This window comes from Meles meles, chromosome 13 (genome assembly GCF_922984935.1).
Source record: "Meles meles chromosome 13, mMelMel3.1 paternal haplotype, whole genome shotgun sequence".
Taxonomy (NCBI): domain Eukaryota; kingdom Metazoa; phylum Chordata; class Mammalia; order Carnivora; family Mustelidae; genus Meles; species Meles meles.
The window spans coordinates 22182362-22207627 of NC_060078.1; the positions used below are offsets into that span (position 1 = coordinate 22182362).

Below are 25266 nucleotides of genomic sequence, written 5' to 3' on the forward strand. Positions count from 1 at the left end.
AGTCAGTGGTTTCCAGCACTTTTCCGTGGGTGTGTCTATCTCCTCGAAATCTTCATTGTAGAACCCCGAAGTGGGGAACACATTTGCTTCTCCTGGATCAATGAAAGCACGACTCATCGAATAGTACGATGATAGGAGACCCAGGGCTTTAATTGGAGCAGCCTGACTGTAATCAACATGGTACATATGCAGGAATAGAAGGGAAGCCGTTTATAATGCCCAGTATGTATTGAAAAATATTCCCAAGCAAAAGAATAATTCCCAACTTTGTAAAGAAGGGAAGGGGAAGTCGTGGTTCAAATGGATAAAATGACTAAACATTAATCTGTTTTCCACATCTGCCCTTACACTGCAAACTGCTTAGCAAAGCCTTATTCAATGACTGCTGCTCCTTCCTCTTGACTTATCAGTTGGCCTTTCTCTGGCCAGTCTGCACAACTGCACAGTCCTGCACATCTGCTGTCCTTCTGTTATACGGGATTATGTCAGTCCCCAGAATTCCAGAAACTCTTTAGACTTTGAACCATTACATAGGGTGCACTCTTGATGGGACCTTTATCCCTCTTCTTCACCTGTGTAATCTCTCCAAACTTTGACACGAAAATTCCTCCCATCCTGGACTCACCATCTCAAGTTAGTGGTTCTTCATGTGGGCTTCCCTTATCAGAGCGTCCTATCAGGGAAAATGTCTGTTTAGTCTCTCCCACTGGAGGGTGAGATCCACGCTAGATTAGGAACCAAATTCTTCCTGAACCTGGCATATTGCAAGTGCCGCATACTTTTGGATTTCATCATCGCTTTCATTAAAGAGGATGGTAAAAACAAAAACAAAACAAAACAAAGAAAACCAGACTTAAACACAGAGAACAAACTGGTGGTTGCCAGAGGGAAGGTGAGGAAGGAGATAGGGGAGAAAAAACACAAAGAGGCTGGTGGTTGTGCTTTTCTCTGCCTCTACTGGCGGCCGCAGCAACTTAGCACTCTCCGGCATGCCAAGTTGATGACTGGGACATAGGAAACTGTTAATAAAGTTAAGTTTCTATTCTTCTTTACCCATCCTTCTAGACTTCTGAAATGGTCACCGTGAAACCAAAAGATGCCCAGAGTTGAAATGGGGGTGAGAGCTGTCAAAATAGTTGGCCAAAGATTAATTAAAATAGCCTCATGACATGGTGAAGACATTTCTTACAAGGCATGGAAAGCAGAAACCCAGGCAATGTTAGTATTTTAAGGCCATTCTGCATAATTGGTGCTCTTGATTCAAATCCTGGCTTCATTAGTGACCAGTTAAGTGACTTTCGGAACACTGTTTACTCTGAGTCACAGTTCCCACCTCTCTGAAACTGGGATAATAACTCGGCCTCTAAGCTCAGTCCTCTCCAGAGATTCAGTGAAATAATGCATAGAATAAGGGCTTCTTCAGCACGGTTGGTGTTATTCTGTAACACTTTAATACAGGTGTTATTCTGTAACTCATACAGTTAGAATTTCAGTTGCTACTGTTGATACTGGTAAAGGCAAAATCCAGCCATGGCAGCAAATGTCTCTGCTCTCCATTGCCTACAATGCCTAATGCAAGGCCTGGCTCACAGCTACTCAATAAATATTTGTTGACTGACTGACAGACTGAATAATAATAGACCAACTCTCACTCTCCTTTCAATAAACAAAATATTCTATAATTTTGTAGAGCACAACACACTATTACACCAAAAATTAGAAAGGAATGACATGAATTATGTTGTGCAGCTTGTTAACAGCCTCTAATCCATGCTGTAACTCAAAAATATTTTATTAGTAGTAGCTTCTCACCAATAGGCCCAAAGGTAGGTAAGCCAACAAAGATAATTCTATGACTGGACAACTCTGATACAATATCATATATATTTAGTTAAAATATTACATATTGTATATATATGTTTATATATAATTGTTTAATATATTGTATATAATATATTGTTTAATATAATATTATGCTTATATATAAACAAGAACCACACATTCTCACTAAGAAGCACTTGTGTGGGTTTATATTTCTGAGAAGTGTTTGGTGGAGTATTATAACAGTTGTGTTCTAGATAACTCTGAGCATTTTGTGGTGAAGAGGCTGTGGTAGCTAGTGTTTAAAGAAACTTTCTCCCCAGCCCCACCCCCACCACGAACCACATCTCTTTAATTAAATGTGGGCTGGTTCAATTTTTGAACAATAAAATGCAGGGGAAGTGATTTTGTGTGACTTTTCAGCGTTGGTTCCAAGAAATCTTGCAGTTTCTCCTCGGTTCTCTTTCAAACACTAGTTTGGGGGAAGCCAGTCCCCATGAAGATACTTGACTACCATGAACCTCCATGCTGTAAAGAAGGCCAAAGGAGCCATATGGAGAGGCTGCGTGGAAAGAGAGAGATGTCCGGCTCCCCCTCAGCTGTTTCAGGGCCGTCCGAGTGAGGCTGACAGACCTCTAACTGAAGATATCACATCGAACATTCTGCCATATTACTCCCATCCCAGCTGCTACCCGACTGTAATCTCAGCAAAGAGCTCAAGAATCCAGCTGAACCCAGTTAACTCACACAACCGTGGGAGATAATAATAGATTAATCCACTGCGTTTAGAGGTGTGTCATCGCAGCGCAGTGAGTAGTGGGAACAGAGAGGAATGAGAAATGACAAGGTCTAAAAGCAGGCCAAAGAGGTCATGTGCTGATTGCTTAATGCATGCCCCAGTGAATTAAGAGTGAGCTCTGCAGAGTGCTACCTGATTAGTGCAGAACAAGCCCAGGAAGAGTACCCCAGTGAGTGCCACTACGGAAGCCTCATCTATTTAGTATTGACTTTATGTCTCTTAAAATCACGAGCACTGCCGTTCTCACTGTTAATCCATTTCTGATAATAAAGTACCAGACGCTGGAAACTGTTTAAAGGAGAACACAAAACACCCCAGTCTACCTTGATCCCTCCATTCACCAAATAATAAAACTGTTCAGAGTCATTTCACTTCAATTTTCCAGCTATCCCTCTTCCTGGTCCTCCTATCGTGACTAGGGTAAGAGATTTCTCGTACCACAATCAACCTTTCGAAGATCCATACCCTTTGACTAACAGGAAATCACGCAAAATAGAATCAAGAACAAAGGAGACAAAGAAAGAGAATATATGAAATGATTATCAGGACTGTCGCTGGTCAGATAGCTATGCCCTAGGTCCTTTGTACTTACTTATTTTTAGATTTTAAAGTAATCTCTACACTCAATATGGGGCTCGAACTCAAAACCCCAAGACCAAGCATTGCCTGCTGTAGAGGGATCCCAGCCCTCATTCCTTTTTACATTCTGTGTCAACGGCCAGTTGTCAAGATGTGGTGGAATGTACCTAACCCAGCTTCCCCGTGATCTTTCATTGTGCCCACTGATAAGCCTCTTTATGCTCAACAGAGGAAACTGTTCTCGGCTAATATTTAAAAGCGTTTTCATGCCCTAGGAGTACTTTCTTTTTTGCATGTCGTTTTTTTCTAATGTTTTCCATCATCACCAAGGAATACTTCTGTTGCTTTCCTAGGGGTTGAAAGTTGTTTTCCCCTCTGTCTGGAGGCAAGAATCATAAAGAAAGTTCCATAATGTAACCATACCAAGTTATATTTTCTGAAACTTTGCTCAAAAGTGCTTTATTCCTCTGCTACAAAATGCACAATCTTCTTCCCAAGGTATATACTTTGTAACATTATGGAGTCGCAGTTAAAAATACATTACACCTTCAAACGAATTAATAGTAGAAAACCTTCAAATTATGCAGGATTTTTTTTAAAAAAGGCTAGATTAGAAAGAATACAGAGGAACATAGGATCTAAACTCTAGTGATTTATTAAGCATTGCTTTCTTACTAGAACTCAGCAAATAGTCTTATAGACAAATAGTTAATGATTGAAACTTAGTTCCATTTAGTGTGCTTGTTCTGAAAAAAGTGATTGTTTGACCACCACACAGCAAAGGGAATAAAAATGGCTGGGAAAGTAAATCCTTCAAGCATTTCTAGTCTACATTACAGAACAGCAGGATGAGAGCACACCATTATAATCATCACCAGAATCTACTGAGCATTTACAATGTTCTGGGCACGGCGTGGTGCTTTGTAAGTCTTATCTGATACGATTCTTGGAAGAACCTTCTGAAATAGAATTGTCTCGATTTCAGTATAAAGAAAATCCAGTTCAGAGTGGAAGATAACCCAGGATCACTCAGAAACTGGGTAAGAATGGAATCAAAATCAGTTGGTGTGACTACAGAGCCCCGCCTCTACATACTGTCATATGCGATGTTGTCGAACAAATACTTTAAGAAAGGTAAGCTCCATGGTGACCCAAATGTGAGCTCCGTGAGGGCTGAGGTTTTTGTCTGTTTGGTTCCAGATCTAGTGCCCAGAACAGTGCCCAGCACATGGTAGATGCTCAATAAACGTGTGCAGTGAAAATTCAGTGATTGCCTTTGGAGGCAGCAACTACATTACTGGAGTGAGGAGAAGGAGGGAGACTTACTTTTCACTGTAAACTCTTGTACCTTGGGAATTCTATACCATGTGCACCTATCACCTATTCAAAAAATGAATATAATTAACAAAATAAAACAAGATAGAGGGACTGCAGAGAAGTCATACAGGCTGTGTTCCGTACACCAGGTCAAGTGTTTGACTTACACAGGTCTGCCAGGACGTGCTAAGGTGTGTATGTGCACCAGCAAATACTTAGCAAACATGGAGAGGAAACTCAATTCTTTGCGCGGTTTGACCTCACTATTTAAGCAATGAACAGCAGGAATAAGACCACAAGGCAGGAAGGAGATGCACATTATTTGCACTTCTAATAACTACCCATTGTTCTAAAGTGCTGGTTCTGAACCTGGATGTTGCATTAAAATCCCCTAAAAATTTGTATTTCTACAGGTTCCCAAGGGAGTCTGCTGCTTCGGGTCCAAGAACCACACTGTGATAAGCATTGGCTTACGGGATCCTTACAAGTAAGTGACAGTTATCTAATGGCAGTGTTGATTTGAGGGAATTAAGTATCTATTTTCCTGGTAGGAATTACAAGAATAATTAAAATCACTTCAGAAACTGAATTCAGCGAATGGAGCACACGATTTCTAAATTTCCAGGCGTACGCTTGTGTCATCTGAGAACCCTGTTAAACCATAGACGCTGACTCCACGGGTCTGAGGCCGGCCCTGAGATTCTCTGCGTGGGATGAGCTCCCAGGGGATTGCAACCCACACTTCGAGCAGTGAGACAGTAGGGCACTGGACTAGGCTCTGCTCCGAGTACAGCCGACGATTGCCTTAGACGCATTTTGTCTCCAGTAAAGACCAGGACACAAACACTGATATACTGTACTATGTCTCCTGCTGGTTATGATTTGCTTAATGCTTGGCATGTGTGAGACACTGTGCCGAGCACTTTCTATATACATCTCGTTCACTCTTCAACCCCAGGGAGCAAGTACCCTCGTTTCCCTTTTCTAGACGAAGACACAGATTCAGAGAGGTTCAGTCATTGTTCAGAGCTCACGTGCCTCGTCGGTGGTAGAGTCTGGGAAAGCCCAAGGTCTTGGCCACCACCCTCGTGCCACGGGATATGTAAGAGAAATCACAGAAGTATGCAAGAGCTCCCAGGAAGAGGGCATCCCTTTCGATCGAGGCGGTGGGGCAGATGTTGAACAGAGTGGGTGAGTTAAGACAGGCAGAGAGGAGTGGAAGCGGGAAGTGAGCCATCCCCAGCCAGCCACAGGACGTGGCACGAGAAGGAAAGAATGGGACTATCTTGAGAACGGCAAGCAGCCAGCTTTCCTAAAGTGACAGGCAACTGAGCTGTGGGAAGTGAGGGCCATGCCGGGCCATGTTTATAGAGAAGCTGTTTTCTAGTATAACAACTACCATCCCAGTGACAAGCGACATATGTCTGTCAGTGGGTGAAAACACTTTGATTTTTTTGACCCATAGATATCTATGTATATACATATATAGTACACACACACACGCGCGTGCGCACATACACACACTCACTGAAGACCTAAACCTTCAAAGCTCTCCCTCTTCCTCTCACGTTCTTCCACCCAATTCTAATCCCGCAAGAAGCAGAATCCACAGAGAGTTGCCTCTGTCTAACAGCTGCCGCCTATTGAGCACCTGCTCTATGCTGGTCGCCGTTCTAAATGCTTTGGTGTGTTATGTCTTTTCATCTTCTTGGCAGTTCCATGTGGTATAATGAACCCGTTTAGAGAAGAGACAAATAAGACTCAGCACATTTTATTTTTTGAAGGTTCAAATCAGGGACATAAAAATACAGATAACTCTGAAAACATTTTCCATCAATTCAAAGCATTCGTCAAAAGATGTCTCTCTCCCCTAATGTTTAGATGATACATTTCCAGCCTGGAGAACCCACACAACAGTGTTTATTCGTGAGTCTTCTCCCTCCATGCCCCGGTACTTTGATTCTCAGAAAAGCGAGGGAGCGGGAACTGGATAGACGGGGAGCACGGTCACCTTACCAGCCTGACGCTCTCGGACCTCTGTTCTAAGGGTCTGATTCTGCCCTACAGTTGCACAAACAAAGCTCCTCAGATTCCAGATCTGCACGTACTGCAGTTTGGAGCAAGAGCTCGGATTAAGCAAGGTTTCCTGCGGCCGTCTGAGGGACTGATCAAAGGAGGAGGTGACTGGCGGCTGACGGAATTGCACCACCTCGTTCAAGAGTTCCTGCGTGTAGCACAGGCTCTTTAGTGTCGGGCTGGAGGCCCAGGGCGGCCTTCTGGGAGAGTGGAGGCTCAGAGCAAGGCTGCCCATCCCCCCACCCTGGGGCCAGGTGAAGGAGGAAGCAAGCTCCCTCAGCCAGGAAGGAACAGATACGAGGCCTTCAGAAGAACCTGCTGTTTTCTAGCTCCTCCTGACAGCGGTGGTTCTTTCCAACAGCTCGCTAACTACATTCTGGAATATAGTGTTTTCTTGCTTCCCTTCTCAATGAGAACAATGGGGTAAGTTGAGGAAATAGATGAGCCGTGGGTGAGATGGGTGGTCTTAAGGAGGCTAAGGAAGTATGTGTCAGTAAGGGTTGTAAGCACCTCATGCGGGAGGCCATAGCCCATGCTCTCCCTTCCCCCCTCCCCTTCCCTCTAGGGGCTCCCAAGAGCCAGCCCTCCTGCATGGCCAAAAGGAATCGGACTGGACTGGCAAAGTTTGCCCATCTCGTAACCAACGTGGACAAGTTGCTGTTCTCCCACAGAACAAATGCCTCTTTCTGCTCGGGCTAGATTTTTTTTTTTTAAGAGCAAACAAAGTCCATTTGATTCTTTACTCTCGAACATTTATTCTAGTCTTTGTGGCTAGATGTGCTTCTTTTTAAAAAATGGGATCACAGTTTTTAAACTGCTCCTTAATCCAGGCTAGATATAGTTTCTAAATAAGCATGCATGACTCAGGCTTGGAACTCTTCCAGATGTAGCAATGGAAAATGTCCCCTGGGATCTTGGTTGGGTTAATAAACAAACTCATCCCAGAAAGGAAAACGATTTCAGTGTCCTTCCTGTGAAGAGGTAGAAAAAGACAATGTTGGGACAGATGCTATAACTTTTTCATATTCTTATCATTCTTATCAATACACCTTCACCCTCATCCAGAAATTGCCCTCGGGCATCTAAGTCAGATTACCCTGACTTGGTCACATGAACACCTGAGACTCCAGACAGAACGCAGGTAGAAAGAGGACAAAGTTATGCACACTGTTCTCCTTATCTAAAATCTGTGCCACTCCTGAAATAGACTAGACAACGAATGCACTACCAGCCACAGGCCAGCCCTGGGAGATCAGGCACTGACATGGTGGTTCTTACTGAAAGAGAAATGGGGTAGCTTAATTCAAGGCAGTAGTGTGCTCATTAATTCTTCTAATTATTCACTGTTAGCTACTTTTGTCTAGCTTCAACCCCAAATCCAGACCTCGTTAGCCTCGGCTCCTCCTTACACATGCATATAAGGATGGTGTGTGCTCAGCAAGAAGATGTTCCCCACCCCTGGGTGTGCAGGAATATCAGGATCCCACGGGCTTCTGTGGGCAAGCATTTGGCCTCTTCCTAATGTTATACCCAAGTTGCCTTTCCTTGTGTAGCCAACAAACATGCGCTTGTTGGTTTGCTACGTTACCTACCTCTACCTAAAAGATGTGTGCTTACTAGGTGAAGACGGGGGGGGGCTCTGCTGCCAGTTAGCCTCCCTGTGGTTCTGGCCTAGCGGGTCACACCACCCCTTCCTTCTGCAACGTCTTCCCTGCTTCTCTGACCCCTCCTGTTCCTGGCCCTCGCACTCCCCTGCCACCCCCATCTCCACTCATCCCCAGTGCTGATGCTCCACTGTCTTCTCCCTGCAGCAAGAATCCCAACGTGAAGGGAAAGGGTTAGGGGTGGTCAGACTAGGACCCACTTCCACATGAAGCAGGTCAGACCTCCAGGTAGGGGGGCAGGCATGAAAATAACTGGAGGGTGAGGGGTGGGGGGAGGAAGCATATTCAAATTATGATTGTTTTGGGCAAATGGAAAAACCACGTATTGTCCTTCATCAATAAACATGCTTCATTCCCTGCAATCCCTTAAGACAATCCCTGTGTCCATTTATCCCCCCCAACTGCTCTAGCTACTCATTCTGTCACAGCTTCTTGGGGAAAACACACACATACACGCACACACACACACACACAGACTACAATGAGAACTGCTCTATTCTATGTCTATGTCTCCATCACGTCATGGACGTGGCAGCTTCCCAAGATCACCAGGGAGTGCAGACCGCCTGCGCTCCGCTGACTGGACCCTGTCAGGGCTCCTCCCCTGGCTTCTGCTAGAACCCACTCTTCTTTCTGGTTTTCTTCCTCTATTGTTCACCACTCCCCCTCCATGTCCTTTGCCATTCCTCTTCCTCTGTACGTGTCAGTGTTCCCAGACTTTTCTAGAACCGCTTCTCATCCTTCCTATGCCCTTTCCTGGGGTCCCCATTCAGGGTGGTGCTCAGTTTTTCCAGCTCCTGTGTGCCGAGCACTTCTGCGGGGTCACCTGCTTTTCTGTCTGTCTGTCTCTCTCCCTTTGAAGTTTTATTTATGTAAGTAACCTTTATACCCCACCGGGAGTGGAGCTCAAACTCATGACTGCGAGATCAAGAGTCACATGCTCTCCACGGAGCCTACCAGGCACCCCATCTCTGACACTTTCTGAACTTGGAACACTTCTTTCCACCTTCCCAAATCTTGGCTTCTCCACGTTCTATCTATTCCTTGCAATACATCCTTTCTGAGGCCTTCAGTAATCTCCCCTTTTTCTGAATTTCCTTGTCACTTTTATTTATTCTTCTTTACCGCATCTCCTTTAAGTAGAAAAGTTGGAGTGAGAAACCTAATTCAAATTCCAGTTGCCTTGACGAGGTGAACCTGGGCAGCAAATATCTTAAACCCATTGAGCCTCAATTCCTTAATGTAAATTAGAACTAACAGGACTTTATGTCAGGGCTTTAGGTGGAGAATAAATGTAGATTGGAGTGATAATAGTAACAATAATTCTCTCGACTATTTGGAAAAAATTCAGGAAGATAAGGTACCTTGTAACTTCACTGAGCTCTCTGGGCTAAACCCCCTATATAGGATCTCATTTAAAACTTGCAACAATCTAACCTCTGTGAGACTAAATTATCTAAATTACCAGGCACCAGAGAGGCCAGAGCAAAGGTTAAGGGCAGGGATTTGCGCATAATCCCTGGCACCGATCTGCGTAATCTTGATCAAGGTCCTTTAACCTTGCTGGAACTAATTTTTCACATCTATAAAATGGGCATACATTTTCGATGGCTCTAACTCAGAGCTCACTGTGAAGGTCAAATGACATAATGCAGGAAATGTAGATAGATTCATGCCTGGCACAGAGAAAGGGCTCAATAAAGGGTATGTACCTTGTTTACGATGTTTTAAGAGTTCATTTATATGGAATCCCGTCAGGGGACAGACACAAGTAAATGTGTGGATTTAAACCTGTGGATACACTCGCCCATGGGAGAGTGGTATTTGTATACATCCTAAATACCGTGACAGGGATAAAGGCAGAGCTATCAGTCTACTTTAAAAGAAAATGAACAAAATTAATCACAAATTGGCAAACTGCAGTCTGTGGGCTGAATCCGCCTCCCACCAACTTTTTAAGCCAACTTGTTTTATTTTATTTTATTATTTTTTAAAGATTTAATTTATTTATTTGACAGAGAGAGAGAGAGAGAGTGAGCTAGCACACAAGCAGGGTGAGGGACAGAGGGAGAAGCAGGTTTCCTGCTGAGCAGGGAGCCTGATTCGGGGCTCGATCCCAGGACCCTGGAATCATGACCCGAGCCAAAGGCACACACTTAACCGACTGAGCCACCCAGGAGTCCCTTAAATCAATGACTGTCACACAGCCGAGCCCATTTGTTCAGGTCTTGTCTCGTGCTGCTGTTATATCACAAAGGCAGAGTTGAACAGTTGGGCTGGAGAACTACATGGTGTGAAAATCTGAAAATATTTACCATTGACCCGTTACAGAAAAAAAACGTGCTACTCTTGGAAATTAATGGCTAGTACCTCAAGATGAGTATTAGGATGAAATTAAAAAGCGTGGACAGAGAGGACAGTGGAAAATCAGTAGCCAGAGCCACATCACACAGAACCTACCAACCATGGAAGGGCCAGACTTTTAAGCCAAGTGTGACATAAAGCCTCAGGAGGTTTTTATCTTAGTTCAGTATTTACACTCTATGTTATTTGGAGGGAGTGGCTACTTTTATCATGAAATATAGCAACCACACAGATGAGTACAGAAAATGTAAAAGTACGTTTTCACAAACTTACAAAATAAACAGCATCCAGGTCAAGAACTAGAACATCACCATAGAAGCCTCCCTCATCCCATCCCAATCACAGCGTCCTCCTCCCTCCCTCACAGTAATCACTTAATGACATTCTTCCCTTTGCCCTTCTTTTATAGCCTCACTATCTAATTTTATAATCCTAGTTTAGTGTTACCGAGTTTTGATGAGTTCTGTTGTCTCTGCATGATCTACAACCCAGTGACTACAGTCTTTGGTGTGTACCCTATAGAAATATAGGCATACATGTACTTGGGGCAGATAGAAGGTTTGTAGCCGCTTCGTCTGCAGGAGCCCCAAAGTGGAAACCAGCTACATTTCCATGTCCAAGTGGCACGGATAACTTACTTCTGGTAGAGGCGGACAACAGAATATCACAGTGAAATGAAAAGGAAGGAGCTACGCTTATAGGCAACACCATGAAGGAATTTTAAAAAACAGGACTCTAAGCTTTGGGGGGTTTTAAGCTTGGAAATGGGATGATATGATCCAATATTTGTAAAAGACCGCTGGGATGCCGGGTAGAAATCCGAGTCTGCAGAGAAAGAAGTGGACAGAGTGCAGAAGCTCCCGCAGCGGTCCAGGGCAGAACCATAAGGAGTCCGCAGGTGGGACTGGCTTGGGCGGTGGCAGTGGGGCGTGGGGAGGCAGAGAAGGGGGATGTGAGATGAGTTCTGGAAGACTGAACATGAGTGCTAAGAAAAGGGAGATTACACATAACCTCGGGGCTGGCTTTTGTGACGGAGCCACTCACTAGGATGAGGAGCCTGGAGGGAGACACTGTTTGGAGCCGGGGCTCAGGGCATGACGAGATGTCTGCGAGACTCTAGAGGGAAACGGCAGGTATGTGCTGGGTAGGTGGACAGCGTGGATCAAAATCACTCAACAATTCCAAAACCAAAGACAGGATAGCAAGGAGAGGATGGACTGTGTTTTAGGATAAAGGGCTCTGCCCCAGTTCACTGATCTTTTTCTTCTGTTGGAAATTCTTTTAAATTCGTGAACTAGTCTTTGAGACATGGATACACCTTAGGAGAGTCATAATAAAGCTGTTTATTGATGCAATCCACAGTCTAGGTCTGTCTCAGTGGGAAGGTGTCTATTGGAAGGAAGATGGACATGGCAAGCAAATTTTCTCTAATCTGCCTCTTCTCAGAAACTGGTAAAACGTGCTTTTCCTTGAGTCTCCCTCCACTGCAACGGAATCGCCTAAACACAATGAGGATCTCCTGTGTACCAGGCACTGTGCTAGGCTCTTGGTCTCTGCTTCTGGCATTTCATTTTCACTTTATCATTGAGAGAAGCATGTAATTAGGTAATGTCTATTCGGAAGGTCAATTGTAATCAGAGACATATCAGGCAAAAGGCTAGATGTTATGACTGAACAGGTATTTGCAAAATGATAACTTTTCAGGTGAAGAACAATTTCTGCAAAACTACAGCCGCTCCCGGACCACCTGGGGCAGGCTAGTATTCAAGGCTTCCTTCCAGACCTAGAAAGCTAAACACCTTCTAGCCTGATTTATTTATTAGCATGCCCAGGGGATTAGGAGCAGGATAGTCCTAGGCATTTGTGAGAAGGGGTCCTAAAAGTACATCTTCCTGGTAGTTTCCTTGATGCCCATTTTCATGTCTCCCAAAGTAATTTCCCCTATTTTTTTTTTTGAGTTTTAGATTATGCCATTCAAATTCTACTTATTCTTTCCTAATTGAGAAGACTCAGATATGTTTACTAAAACTACTTACTTTGGGTTCTTAAGATCTATTCTAAATTATGTTTATATTTATTTTCCTGGAATTTGCATCTTGGTCTGCATATTTCTTTTACCAAGATGGTCAGAAAAAAGTATACTATTTCTACCATAGTCTTATCAAGGTCATTAAAAGATAATTATTATCTTGTGATAATTTCCAAGAGCATGATCTGCTCCTTTTCCTAAACTTTCCCTTTTTTAAAGCTTAAAAAACAATATATTCTTGGGTTCTGTATATAAGAGAACAGATCACGTTAGAGTAGCAACGAAAGAGAAGGGCTAGACCCAGACTGTCCGATCTGTCTTCCTGTTCAGCTCTGCTGCTAACCTGGTTGGGTAAGCTACTCAACATTTATTTGGGCTTTGCTACCTCATCAGCATAGTGGACAGCGTGGGCTACATGATGCCAGGTCAGTTCACTGGGCACTGAATTTGGCACAAAGGTGACTGAGCACGACTCTCCTCGTGCCTCACACCATTCTAACGTTTGGTGAAATTTTATTGCTTTATTATAGCTCAAACCTCTACCTATCTGATTTTTTTAAAGATTTCATTTATTTATTTGACACAGAGAGAAAAAGATCACAAGTAGGCAACGAGGCAGGCAGAGAAGGGGGGAAGCAGGCTTCCTGCTGAGCAGAGAGCCCGATGCAGCCGAAGGCAGAGGCTTAACCCACTGAGCCACACAGGCACCCCAAACCTCTACCTGGTAACTATTTCGTGTGTACTTAGCCTCTTACTTTTTTTTCCTTTTAACAGCATTGTCTGCATTTGATCCTGAGTGAGATTTTGTAGCCTTATCAAATTGTGAGTAGCTGAGAATTAAATAATTCTCAGTCTCACCCAGTTGTCTCCCAACCCTGTTCAGTAGAGTCTTATTTCTCAGAGCTATCTTTGGTTTTTACTTCCCATGGCTTAATTCCATTTCCCATATTTTAAATCTGTCACTATAACGCCACCTCTTAGAATTCTGCAAGCTAAAACATGTTCTACGTTATTTAAAAATTTACAAAATATACAAAAAAAATTACAAAATATATCTTTTAAAGTCAGCATTGAACCAAACCAACTCTAAAAATCTCTTGGGAGGGGGACTCAAAATAGAAGACAGATGGAACCCTCACCTCAATTTTGTTCTTTCTTTTCTTCTTTCCTCTCTCTCTTCTTTCTCTTTCCTCCCTCCCTTCTTCATCTTTCTTTCTTTTAAATTGCAAAGTGAATTGCAAAACATAAGAATGTAACTGGCACCAGAACCAACATTAATTTTGTACGGATATTAATTTGACATGTATGAGACATACTTTTTGGGAAAGAAGACAAGTGGGGCATTAAGATATCTGTGGATGAGTCTGGCCCTCTCGGAGCTCTGTTTAACCCCCCCCCAGATAATATGTGGCTTAGATAAGGCTGCTTTATCGCCTTTCCTTCTACAGTTCTACTTTGCTGATACTTCAGCCTTCCTTCTGCTCTGTAACCTGGCTCCATTGTTCCTCTAGGTCATTAGTTGATAACATTGTCTAGACTTGTTGATTTTTTAGTGTGTGAAATTAATGCAAACATTTTTTACCTATGTTAGTTTCTCCTAATAGACGAAAGAAAGAGAAGGAGAAAGTAAAGAAGATAAAGGAGGACAAGAAAGACTACTCTCAGTACCATTCCCTTAATATTTACTCAATTTTTATAATATGGTATTAAAATTATATTTTTCCATATTACAAACTCATTCTTCTTTTTCTTTCTTTCTTTCAATTTTTTTTATAAGGTCCTATTTATATATTTGACAGAAAGAGACACAGTGAGAATGGGAATACAAGCAGGGAGAGTGAGAGGGAGAAATGGGCTTCCCACTGAGCAGGGACCCCGATGTGGGCCTCGATCCCAGGACCCTGGGATCATGACCTGAGCCGAAGGCAGATGCTTAACCACTGAGCCACCCAGGCACCCTGTTCTTTCTTGAGAAAAACTGGCAGCATATATTGCTTTTCATTTTTATATGCTTTTAAAAGCTGCTGAGCTCCTCCGTACCCTAGGATACCAGTGTGGTGATCTCTTACTGGTTCATTAGAGACAGATATTCACAACATCCTTGTGGTTACGTGGAAATAAACATTTGCCCCAGTCTGCGAGGGCTTACCGAAAGAAGCAGCTCCAAATCCAACTAAAGTAGCAAAGTGCTGGCAAGACTCTAAGGCAAATGAGTCAGAAGTAAAAGCTATCATTAAAGTTGTAGGAGTCCCTTTAGAATTAAAATTGTGGGGGGGGGAGGATTTGGAGTAATATAGAAATGCTAGTTTATTCATGATAGGGCAGACGTGGCTTACTGGTGCTCACGTAAGCAGTTTAGGAACGTCAGCTGACAGTGATATTAATAGGAGTCAAATTAAATGGATATTATAACCTCAGAATCATCTTAATCTTCAATAGGAGATTCGTAATATCGTCCATGGACAAAGCAATGGCCCTGCCTTCCTCTGCTCTGATCAGACTACACCTGGAATACTGTGTTCAGTTCTGAGGTAGAAACTGACACCCTGAAATGTGCACAGGAGACAATGGTGAGGGAACCACCGTGGTGAGGGAGGGGGTAATACGCCCTGAGAAAAACAGACTCAGGAGAAATACAAGAGGCAGGTTTTGTGTTAAACAGTGCCAAATGTGTCAGAGCCCGAATCAATGAGCAGCAGCTTGAATCATTGAGAAGGACACATTGCGAAATGAAGAATTTTTAAAGTCAGAGCTGTTCATAGCACAGTAAGTGGGCTGGGAATTAGGGAATTTCTGTCATTAAGGCATTTGGGCAAAAGACCTCCTCAGAGAGGATTTTATAGAGATGACTCTAGCATAGATGGCTGAAGTGACCTTTTAGGAACCCCTCCCAACATTAAATTCTACAGCTTTATGAAATCAATAGCCATTTGATTCTCACAGCCTGTGGACACACCCATAAGGCAAGGGCCAGAAAGTTTAAAGAAAGACAAATAAAATGAGAATCAAAACTTACTAATTTCAAACTCCCAAGCCCAGAGAAATCCATAAGAAATCAATGTCATTTCTAGTTAAATGGCTAGATGAATTATCTTCAATGAAACGATTAAAATTTTCTTTTTGGGAAATCATTCAGTTATTCATGTATATAAAGCTGTTATATGGTCCATTCAAACTTGGCCTCTCATCAATGCAACTACTTTGGATATTCTGTCCCAAACTAGCAAATTCTTAGGTCTGTGATTGTCATATTTCATGAAATCGCATTTGAAAATCTATTTTTGACATGATTTGTGTGCATACACTCAATGTGAGAACACTTTCCTTTTGTCTTCTGCCCACAAGAGATTACTCTGCAAACTTTACATAAGAAGGCATTAAAATATAGTATGACAGCAAGGCACATTAAAGATTAAAGATGATACAAATATCCAATCAGGGATAAAACAGAAGTAAATACATAGCTGATGATGTAGACAAAAGGAAAGAAAAATGAGTAAACACCTTTAACATTTACGAAAACAACATTTACAAACAATGAGACAGCTCGGTGCAGGTTCCTAAATGACCATCAAGGCATTAGCTGTTCTAGCTATGTATTCTCCTAGCCAGAGTGCACTTGCAAGAGGCACTCACTGGATGCCAGAAAAGTTAAAGGGACTTTGGATTCTGTAGGCTTCCCACTATTTAGGTGTTCATTTAAATGAGTGCAACTCAAAGGAGAGACTAGTAATTAAAATAGGGACGATTACCTAAACACAGAGAAAGACTAACAACATTGAGTCTGCTCTGTGCGGAAAATACACGAGAGGTGGCAAATACAGGGAGCGAGAAGATAGAAGTCATTTGGGAGAGTCAGGTGGTGCAAGAAAGAACCATAAATATGCTGGAAATTCTCCTATAAGTACACATTTCTTTACTCCAGCAAAATTCCAAAATTTGCCACCTTGATAATATTTATTTACTGTAAAAATGTTAATTTTCCAATGAAACTTTTAAAGATATCATTCATTAGTATAACGATACGCCATGAGCTGGGCAAATGTACTGATTTTTAAAATAGAGCAGAAAACAAGTCGTTTCTTTTAAGCAAATGAAGTATAGCTATAAGAATTTATATTTTGATCTCTGTCAGAGATCAATATTGAAAATTTATATTCTGAAAGCAATTTTGTTCAGGTTGAGTTTTCATTATTGGTTCAAGTTCAAAAGCTGCTTTTTTACTACAAAGCTTAGAGTAAGCCTTACAACGAGCATTTAGCTCTTTACATACAAGATACCTTCTCTTATTTTGGAAAATATTTTAGCTGTAAACAATAATCAGATTTTCTCTTCTAGATTTTCAAATATAAACAATAAAAATCAATTTTCTGCTTAATAGAAACAAATATAACGCAATCCATATCATTAGTGATGCTTGTACTTTCAAGTTGGAAAACGGATTCAAGGAGAGGGGCTTTAAAGCAACCACTAATACCAAAGATACATCTTTTAAATGGTACATAAATTAATAGTTGGAAGTTAGGTGAAGAGTTAGTAATTCAAGGAAGTGTTATATTTTGAAGATAAGAAATGGAAGATAAAGCTGGTAGTTAAAGTTCCATCACAGTAAAAAGTTACAAGTACCTTCTTCAACATCTGAGATATATTCACCATCACTGAGCATTTCAGGGGCGTTGGCTTTACGAACTGCATGATTTAAGTGAACAATGTAAGTGTGTGGAAAGTCACATATTCTTTATATGACAACAAAACACATTAACACTTCTAAACACATTTTTGCAATAAACACATTTCAGGAAACAGATACACAGTCACTCTTAACTATTATGAATACAAATGTGGTTTTCATACCTTCATCGTCAGACATATCAAGAACTTCATTCATCGTTTCTGGAACATTCATTTTGTGCTTCTCTATGATAGTCTAGTAACAACAACAACAAAAAAGCAGTCACTTTAAGGAACGAGATTATTCATTTCCTTCTAAATTAGTATTTATTATGGGACTGATGTGCTGAATATCATGAAGCTCTCACATACAAAATGGCATTAAAATTTTCCCTTAGCATTAAGGTCTCCAGCATATATACTGCTAAGAAGATAAGGTGAAAGAATTCTAGTGGTAAAGCAAACCAGCTTAAAAGATTTAGGTCCCTAATGAGGCCTTTCAAAGGAAAGAGAAGAGAGATATCGCCTCTCCCAGTCCATTGTTACACTTTTTTCATGGTCTGTGGAACGGCCACCTCATTCCACTAAAAGTCTCTGCTGAAGATAAGCCAAATGAACAGCAAGTATTGTCTTTATTGCTTGTGCCAAGCCAGCCATTAATTCTGTCTTCCCCTTCTATACGTACATTTTAATTCCTAGGATAAATATAAAATATGGAGATTGCATAAACTATGTAATTTTGGCAACTATGCCACGCTGAAAATATTTCAGTCATGCATTTACAAGATCATCTTCACCTTCACACAGTTTTAAAGAACTGTATATTACAGAGCAAAGGCCTTAGTGAATTTTTTACTTGTTTTTTGGTGACTTTTTACCTATATAGCTTGTATCCATCCAAAGGACACTGACAACTTTTTAACAATATTAATGACTTAACGTTTCAGACTTAAAACAACTCCTCTTTATTCTGAGCATACGAAATGCTAATGGTAAAAGGGAACACAAGTACTTAAATAAGGCAACTGGAAAAAAAAAAGCTCGGTTGTTAAAACTATGGTACATTTGTCGTAATTGATGAATCAGTACTCACATATTACTATTAATTAAAGTCTATATTTTATTCAGATTTCCTTAATTTTTTACCAAATGTCCCTTTTCTATTCTAGGTTCCCATCTAGGATACCACATTATCTTTACCTGTCATGCCCCCTTCGGCTCCTACGGTTGTGACAGTTTCTCAGACTTGTCTTGCTTCTAATGACTTTCACACTTTGTTTACAGATTCCATTCATTTACTTGAGAGAGAGAGAAAGCACACAAGCGAGGGAAAGGGCAGAGCAGCTGACTCCCCACTCCCGCGGAGCAGAGAGCCCGATGTGGGACTTGAACTCATGACCCTGGCATCACGACGTGAGTCGAAGCCAGACACTTAACTGACTGAGCTACCCAGGCACCTCACCTTCACTGTTTAGAAGTGAACTGGTCAGGTATTTTGTAGAATGTCCCTCAATTGGGATTCATCTCATGTTCTTCTCATGATTAGACTGGGTTACATGTTTCAGAGAGGAAGACCACAGACGTAAAGTGCTATTTTCATCACATAGGATCAAGGCTCCATACTTTCAACAGGATATACCAGTGTTGATGTTGGCCATGGTTGCCTGGCTGAGGAAGTATTCCTTAGGTTGCTCTGCCATACAGTTAGTCTATTTCCCCCCATGTCCCTTTCCATACTGTTTCCTTTGTAGGGAAGCCACTATACTCAGCCCACATGTAAGCAGTGGGGGAATTACATTCTATACCTCCCTTGAGGGTGAGTATTTTTTATAATTTGTTTGGAAATTTTTTTGCCTGATTTTCCTCTTCTTTGCTATTTATTCAGTTGTTTATTTATATCACTAGGATTCATGGAAATTTTTTTTTTAAGATTTTATTTATTTATTTGACAGAGAGAGATCATGAGTAGGCAGAGAGGCAGGCAGAGAGAGAGGGGGAAGCACACTCCCGGCTGGGCAGAAAGCCCCATGCAGGACTCGATCCCAGGACCCTAGGATCACGACCTGAGCCGAAGGCAGGGACTTAACCCAATGAGCCACCCAGGCACCCGGAAATTTGTTTTATACTTTGCGCTACACTCCAATTCTCTCTTCCTTCCTTCTTTCCTTCCTTTTCTTTACTATCTATATGTCTGTCTGTCTTAATTGTTCCGCCTTTGGCCACTGGGTCAGTTGACTCCTGTGTCGACACAGCCCGATAACTGTGTGTACGCATGCTGGTTTACTTACTTGACAGGAGAGATACTCCCTTACTTTCTGGCACCATAAGATGTTCCAGGGTCATCGTGCATATATCCTGCCCCAGATCTAGACTCAGCTATTTCTTGAAGAAGCCCTGATTCCCTTTATTACAGAACAGTATTAGAAACCAGTATCTGAGAGAGAGACAGAGAGGTGTCTTCTGTTCTTTGTAAACGAGGGAACTGAATATTTTAAACAATGCAATTTAAATGCTGAATTCATCTTTTGCATGTCAGCTTCTAGCTCTTCAGTTTCCTACTCTGCCATGATTGCAATGTCACTAACTCAAGCATCTTTTTCAGAATTGCCTTGTCATACATCATACTCACAGGGAAGACGAATCTTTTTAGGGTTTTTTAAAAACCCGTGTCTGCTTATGAACTCACGGGCTGCTGGGACCCCAGCAAGGGGCCGCACAGAGACCCACCCGCCGTGCAGACTGCACTACAGTCAGTGAGCTCAAGATCACGGACTCCACCCTGAACTCTGTCAGCCTTCATCCATGCCAGGTTACACGTAACTGCTAGAGCACAGCTGGCAAGGTGGTGTCTGGGCTTGAAAGAAGGTCTCAAATACCACAATGCTGGACTAAGTCTTGGGGATTCCAATGGACGCTTCTCTCACCTCTGTGAGCACTTCATTTGGGAGAAACCTGATGTACTTCATTAGGCAAACTGGATCGTTCTGTTAGCATGAGTCCTATCTTCTCTCTCTTGCAGAAATTACCAGCCAACTCAGCTGATGACACTGAGGGAAATGGCCTGACTCTCATACTCATTCTGTCTTTCACTTGGAACCAGGGCCTTGAAACCCTTCTCAGGCTATAACTTTAACTCCTCTGCCTTTCACTTTATTTTCTCCTCAAGTTTTTGTTTGTTATTTTGTTTGTTTGTTTTCAAGAATCTCTACATCCCATACGGGGTTTGACCCCATAACCTTGAGGTCGAGAGTCACACCCTCTACCACCTGAGCCAGCCAGGCGCCCCTCCTCAAGCATTTTTGATATTCAAGAGACATTCCGAACTTTCCCAATGGGTGAGAAAATAATTTATATTCAATAAGCAAGATTTACAGGGATGCCTGGGTGACTCAGTCGGTTAAGTGTCTGCCTTCAGCTCAGGGTCATAAGCCCAGGGTCCTGGGATCAAGTCCCTCATCGGGCTCCCTGTTCAGCAGAGAGCCTGCTTCTGCCTCTGCCTGCCTCTCCAACTGCTCACACACGCTCTCTCTGACCAATAAACAAATAAAATCTTTAAAAAACATAAGCAAGATTTATATTTTGAATGATCATATAGGTTTTACATATTTGCTGCAGTGATTTCAAATCTTTTATAGCATTGTGGCACTTCACCACTGTTTAATATCTTGTTCTTCTTCCTCTTTTTTTCCCCACTCTAGAGAAAACTAAATGGAATATCTGTAAGATTAAGGTCAATAAATATTATTTGTTTAAACTCTTTTCTCAAGAACTTAATAACAGATTTTAAAATCATGAAATACTCAAGCGGTATACATAAAAGCAATGTGTAGTAGTTTATCTCTATACAAACTATACCTCGAAGTTAGAAACATGCCCTGGTTGATAACCATTGCCCTAGCCCATTAAAGCTACTGCTTTCTTTCCTGCAAAGTGCATATTTTCTCTCTTGCCATCAGCAGGTTATTTTTTTGTTTTGTTTTGGGGATTTTTTTGTACTTTTGGTTTTTTTTTTTTTTTTTTTTAGCTTTAAAGCCGTACATTGCTAAATAACTCAACCAGTAGGTTGCTACAGAGTCCCTCAACCCATTTTTTAAAAAAATACGAAGCACTGTGTATACAAACTGTTTGCAGATGCTAATTATGCCTCCCTTCATGTCAGAAAGTGGTGGTTGAGAAATGGAGGCAGAGCTGATAATGCCCAGTGTTCCAGAGTAAAGAGCAATCTCAGGCATGTGTGTTGAGTCATGGAGTTAGGAGTAACTCCAGTAAGCCTCTGATATGGTGCAATATCTGCTCATGATTCCACGGTTACCAAACTCCACTGCAGTTCAAAGGCTCCAGATGGTGCTAATAAGAAATGACTTATCCTAGAGGCTGCAGCTTGTAAAAATGTATTTGACGCAATGAGGCCTTCTGGTAAAGATTTATTTATAATTTTAACAAAACATCCTATTGTTTTTCCTACGAAAACTCCAATAGCTGAACGGAAGAGCAGTGAGAGTAGTGACAAAAACCCATTCTGATTCTCTTTCTGAGGTCTTATTTTGACACTGTAAAAAACGCATTTACAATAATGACAACAATGTATCCATTATCATTTGTGAGTTATAACATTTCCAAGAACTATCTTATCTTCCACTTCCTCCCACTGTCACAGGTGGATATTAAAATATTTCTGCCTCCATTTCATTAAAATGTTTTTATAGCAAAACAAATAAGTGCATACGTTTAGCCTTCTTATGGAACAAAACACTCCATAGCTACTAATGCAACTTTTAAGAAGGTATTTTTTAATGTTTAGCATCTCAATATCAGAAATGAGAGTGGCTATGCTGACCGTCGGCAACGAGATGACAGCATTTGGACACATGGTGCTTAGTCTATGAATGGGAGGAAAGTGGGTTCATCTCCCAAAGGCCCCAGAAAATCAACAGCGTGAGAGCAGGCACTCAGGGTGACGAGGTCCGGCGTCTGCTACTTACAGTTGTGGTCATGGTTTCCTCAGTCACTACTTTCAGGGTGTCGACCACTGAGATGTAGCCAAGCCTCCGGGCAATGGCCAGCGCAGTGTTCCCATTCTGGCAAGAGGGAAACGAGGACAAGGAATTAAGAAGTCATTCCCCGTGTCTTGGTGACTGTGTGTTCCCACACGTTTCATCCATACTAAACAGAGGGTGAGTGTCTCATTGGTCCCACCCACTGTCCTACACAAAACACTACTTCATTAGAGAAGTACCTTGCACAAAACCCATCTAACCTGTTCCCCCTCACACAGCAGACACTTGGCTGCTGCCTATGGAATCCAAGAGGCTTTTTAACATTCTAAGTCATCAAGGAGACAATTTTTTTTCTATATGTATTTCCTACTAGGTGGCAGGGGATTTGTAGTTTTTTATTTTCTTTCTTTTTTTAAAGGTTTTATTTATTTATTTATTTGAGACAGTGAGAGAGTGCACACAAGCAGGGGGAGTGAGAGAGGGAGAAGCAGTCTCCCCACTGAGCAGGGAGCCTGATGCAGGGCTCTATCCCAGGACCCCAGGATCATGACCTGAGCCGAAGGCAGACGCTGAATGACTGAGCCACCCAGGCGCCCCAGGATTTGTAGTTTTTAAGTGTGAAACACTAATCACATCTCTCTGGACAGCTCACAATATAGCTACTGTCCTTTGGCCTGAATTCTACTGAATATTCCATTTATACCTTTTAATGAAAACAGCGACCTTGGTGCATGAAAAAAATGTAAGAAGATTCCAGCATCCAGGTCCATCTCCTCCCTCTTCCCTTAGCCTCCCTCTTCCCTTCCCTTCACTCTTACCACAGTGAGTTCGTTGGGGGAAGCATTGTTCTGAAGCAAGACATTTATTATATGCGTGTGTCCCTGCTGAGCGGCTTGATGTAACGGCGTATACCCATTCTGCAGAAGGAAGATGGAAGAAATGACTCTTACTTCCTTGGACACAAAATCAATGACTTTGGTGGTGGATACAAAGGAGAAAAGAGTTTACCTTTGTTTTGGCATTAACTTTTGCAGAATGCTGGAGCAGGAAATTAACAATCTTGATGTTTCCATAGTGGCAGCCCACATGTAAAGGTGTATATCCCATCTGTAATTACATTTTTCAGAAAAGAAACCTCATAAGTATACTTTCAGAAACATTACTATCCTAAATAGAAGCAAAAGTATTATTTAACCTGTCTGTCTGAGCTGGTATAGTTTTTTTTTTCCCCCTACATATATATATATATATATATGATGCCCTTGATATTTCTGAGAGCTAGTGTTTGATATAAAAATTAATACCATGTCACATGTAAGGAGTTATTGAACGTCCCAAAGTGTTCTCTTCTGCATCAGCTCAATTTATTTTTTTTAAATATTTTATTTATTTATTTGACAGGCAGAGATCACAAGTAGGCAGAGAGGCAGGCAGAGAGAGTGAGAGGGAAGCAGGCTCCCTGCTGAGCAGAGAGCCCAATGCGGGACTGGATCCCAGGACCCTGAGATCATGACCTGAGCCGAAGGCAGCGGCTTAACCCACTGAGCCACCCAGGCGCCCCTCAGCTCAATTTATTCTTACACGAACTTTTATTTCTTTTCTTTTTTTTAAAAAGATTTTATTTATGTATCTGACAGACAGAGAGAGATAGTGAGAGAGGGAACACAAGCAGGGGAGTGGGAGAGGGAAAAGCAGGCTCCCCGCCAAGCAGGGCTCGAGCCCAGGACCTCATGACCTGAGCTGAAGACAGATGCTCAGTGATTGAGCCACCCAGGCACTCCTCACAGCAACTTTTCAAGGTAAGAAGGAAACATGGCACAGTCAGCAGCCTGGACAGAGTGATTCAGTGGCTTCTTGTCAAGGGACAGAAAGAATGTTCTGTGGGCAGATGTGGACTAGGATTTATTGAATATTCTATTCTCTAAAAGCATAAAATGGTGGTAGAAAAAACAAAACCATGAAGTGGCTAAATGATAATGCCAGGTACTAGATGATTGTCAGAACACATGGCGGAGATGGGAAGTCGGAAACACTAAAGCAGAAGAGGCTGGTGGCAGTTCAAGAGGTCGGAGAAGTGTGAACTTGATCCAGTATACAAGCTGGAGTTAAAGTCTCCTGCTTACATAGCTAGGGTCTGATAATTTGAAAACAGCTGATTCAGACAAGACAGTAAGATGCTATTTCCACTGACCCCTGAGGAACTATAAGTTGTATCCATTAAAAATATATCTTCCATATATATAATTATATACATATATATGTGTGTATATAATTATTTTTTAAAATAAGGATATTCCAGATATCCTTTCTAGATGGCCACATTGTAACAGACAGCACCATGCAATTTCAGCACTGACAATGAATTTCTGTTTATGAGGACACTAGCAGCACCATACTGACAAAAGGGAGAGGACTGAGTTTTAAAAACATTCTCATTCTCAGTGTGTGGGGGGCAAAGGGGAATCCATGTTTTCAAGGGTCTGTAGCTATTGTATCTTTATGGTGACTCTATGCTATAGACAGAATGTTTGTTCCTCCTCAGATTCCTATCCTGAAACCCCAACCCCCAGTATGACGATATTTGGAGAGGAGGTCTTTGGGAGGTAATTAGGTCATAGGTAATTAGATGGAACCCCCCATAAATGGGATTAGTGCTCTTATAAGAAGAGATAGGAGACAGCTTGTCTCTCCTCTCTGCTCTCTGCCATGTGAAGGTACAATAAGAAGGTACAAGGTGGCCACGTGCAAACCAGCATGAGGTCCCTCGCCAGATAAGGGATCAGCTGGCATTTTAATCTAGGAATTCCCAATCTTCAGAACTGTGAGAAACTAGAGTCTGGTCACTCTCTGCTATTCTTGTCATAGCAGCTCGAACCGACTAAGACGTGCTCGCAAATGGGTCATATCTGAATTTGAAAAGAATGTGCCCGGACCACAGCTGATGGTGGA

The 25266-nt window shown here is 42.0% G+C and overlaps 1 protein-coding gene across 4 annotated transcripts in view; it reads right to left on the reverse strand.

Annotated features, from left to right (window-relative positions):
- Positions 1-25266, reverse strand: part of ANK3 (ankyrin 3) — a 687858-nt gene that overhangs the window by 105442 nt on the left and 557150 nt on the right. For all 4 annotated transcript variants that reach the window (XM_046026934.1, XM_046026935.1, XM_046026933.1 and 1 more), the window contains 6 exons: positions 23326-23424; positions 23136-23234; positions 22303-22398; positions 17504-17576; positions 17276-17338; positions 4526-4579 (listed from right to left, as the gene is read on the reverse strand). In XM_046026934.1, coding sequence (XP_045882890.1) covers positions 4526-4579; positions 17276-17338; positions 17504-17576; positions 22303-22398; positions 23136-23234; positions 23326-23424 — 484 coding nt within the window. The remainder of the gene's footprint in view (positions 1-4525; positions 4580-17275; positions 17339-17503; positions 17577-22302; positions 22399-23135; positions 23235-23325; positions 23425-25266) is intronic.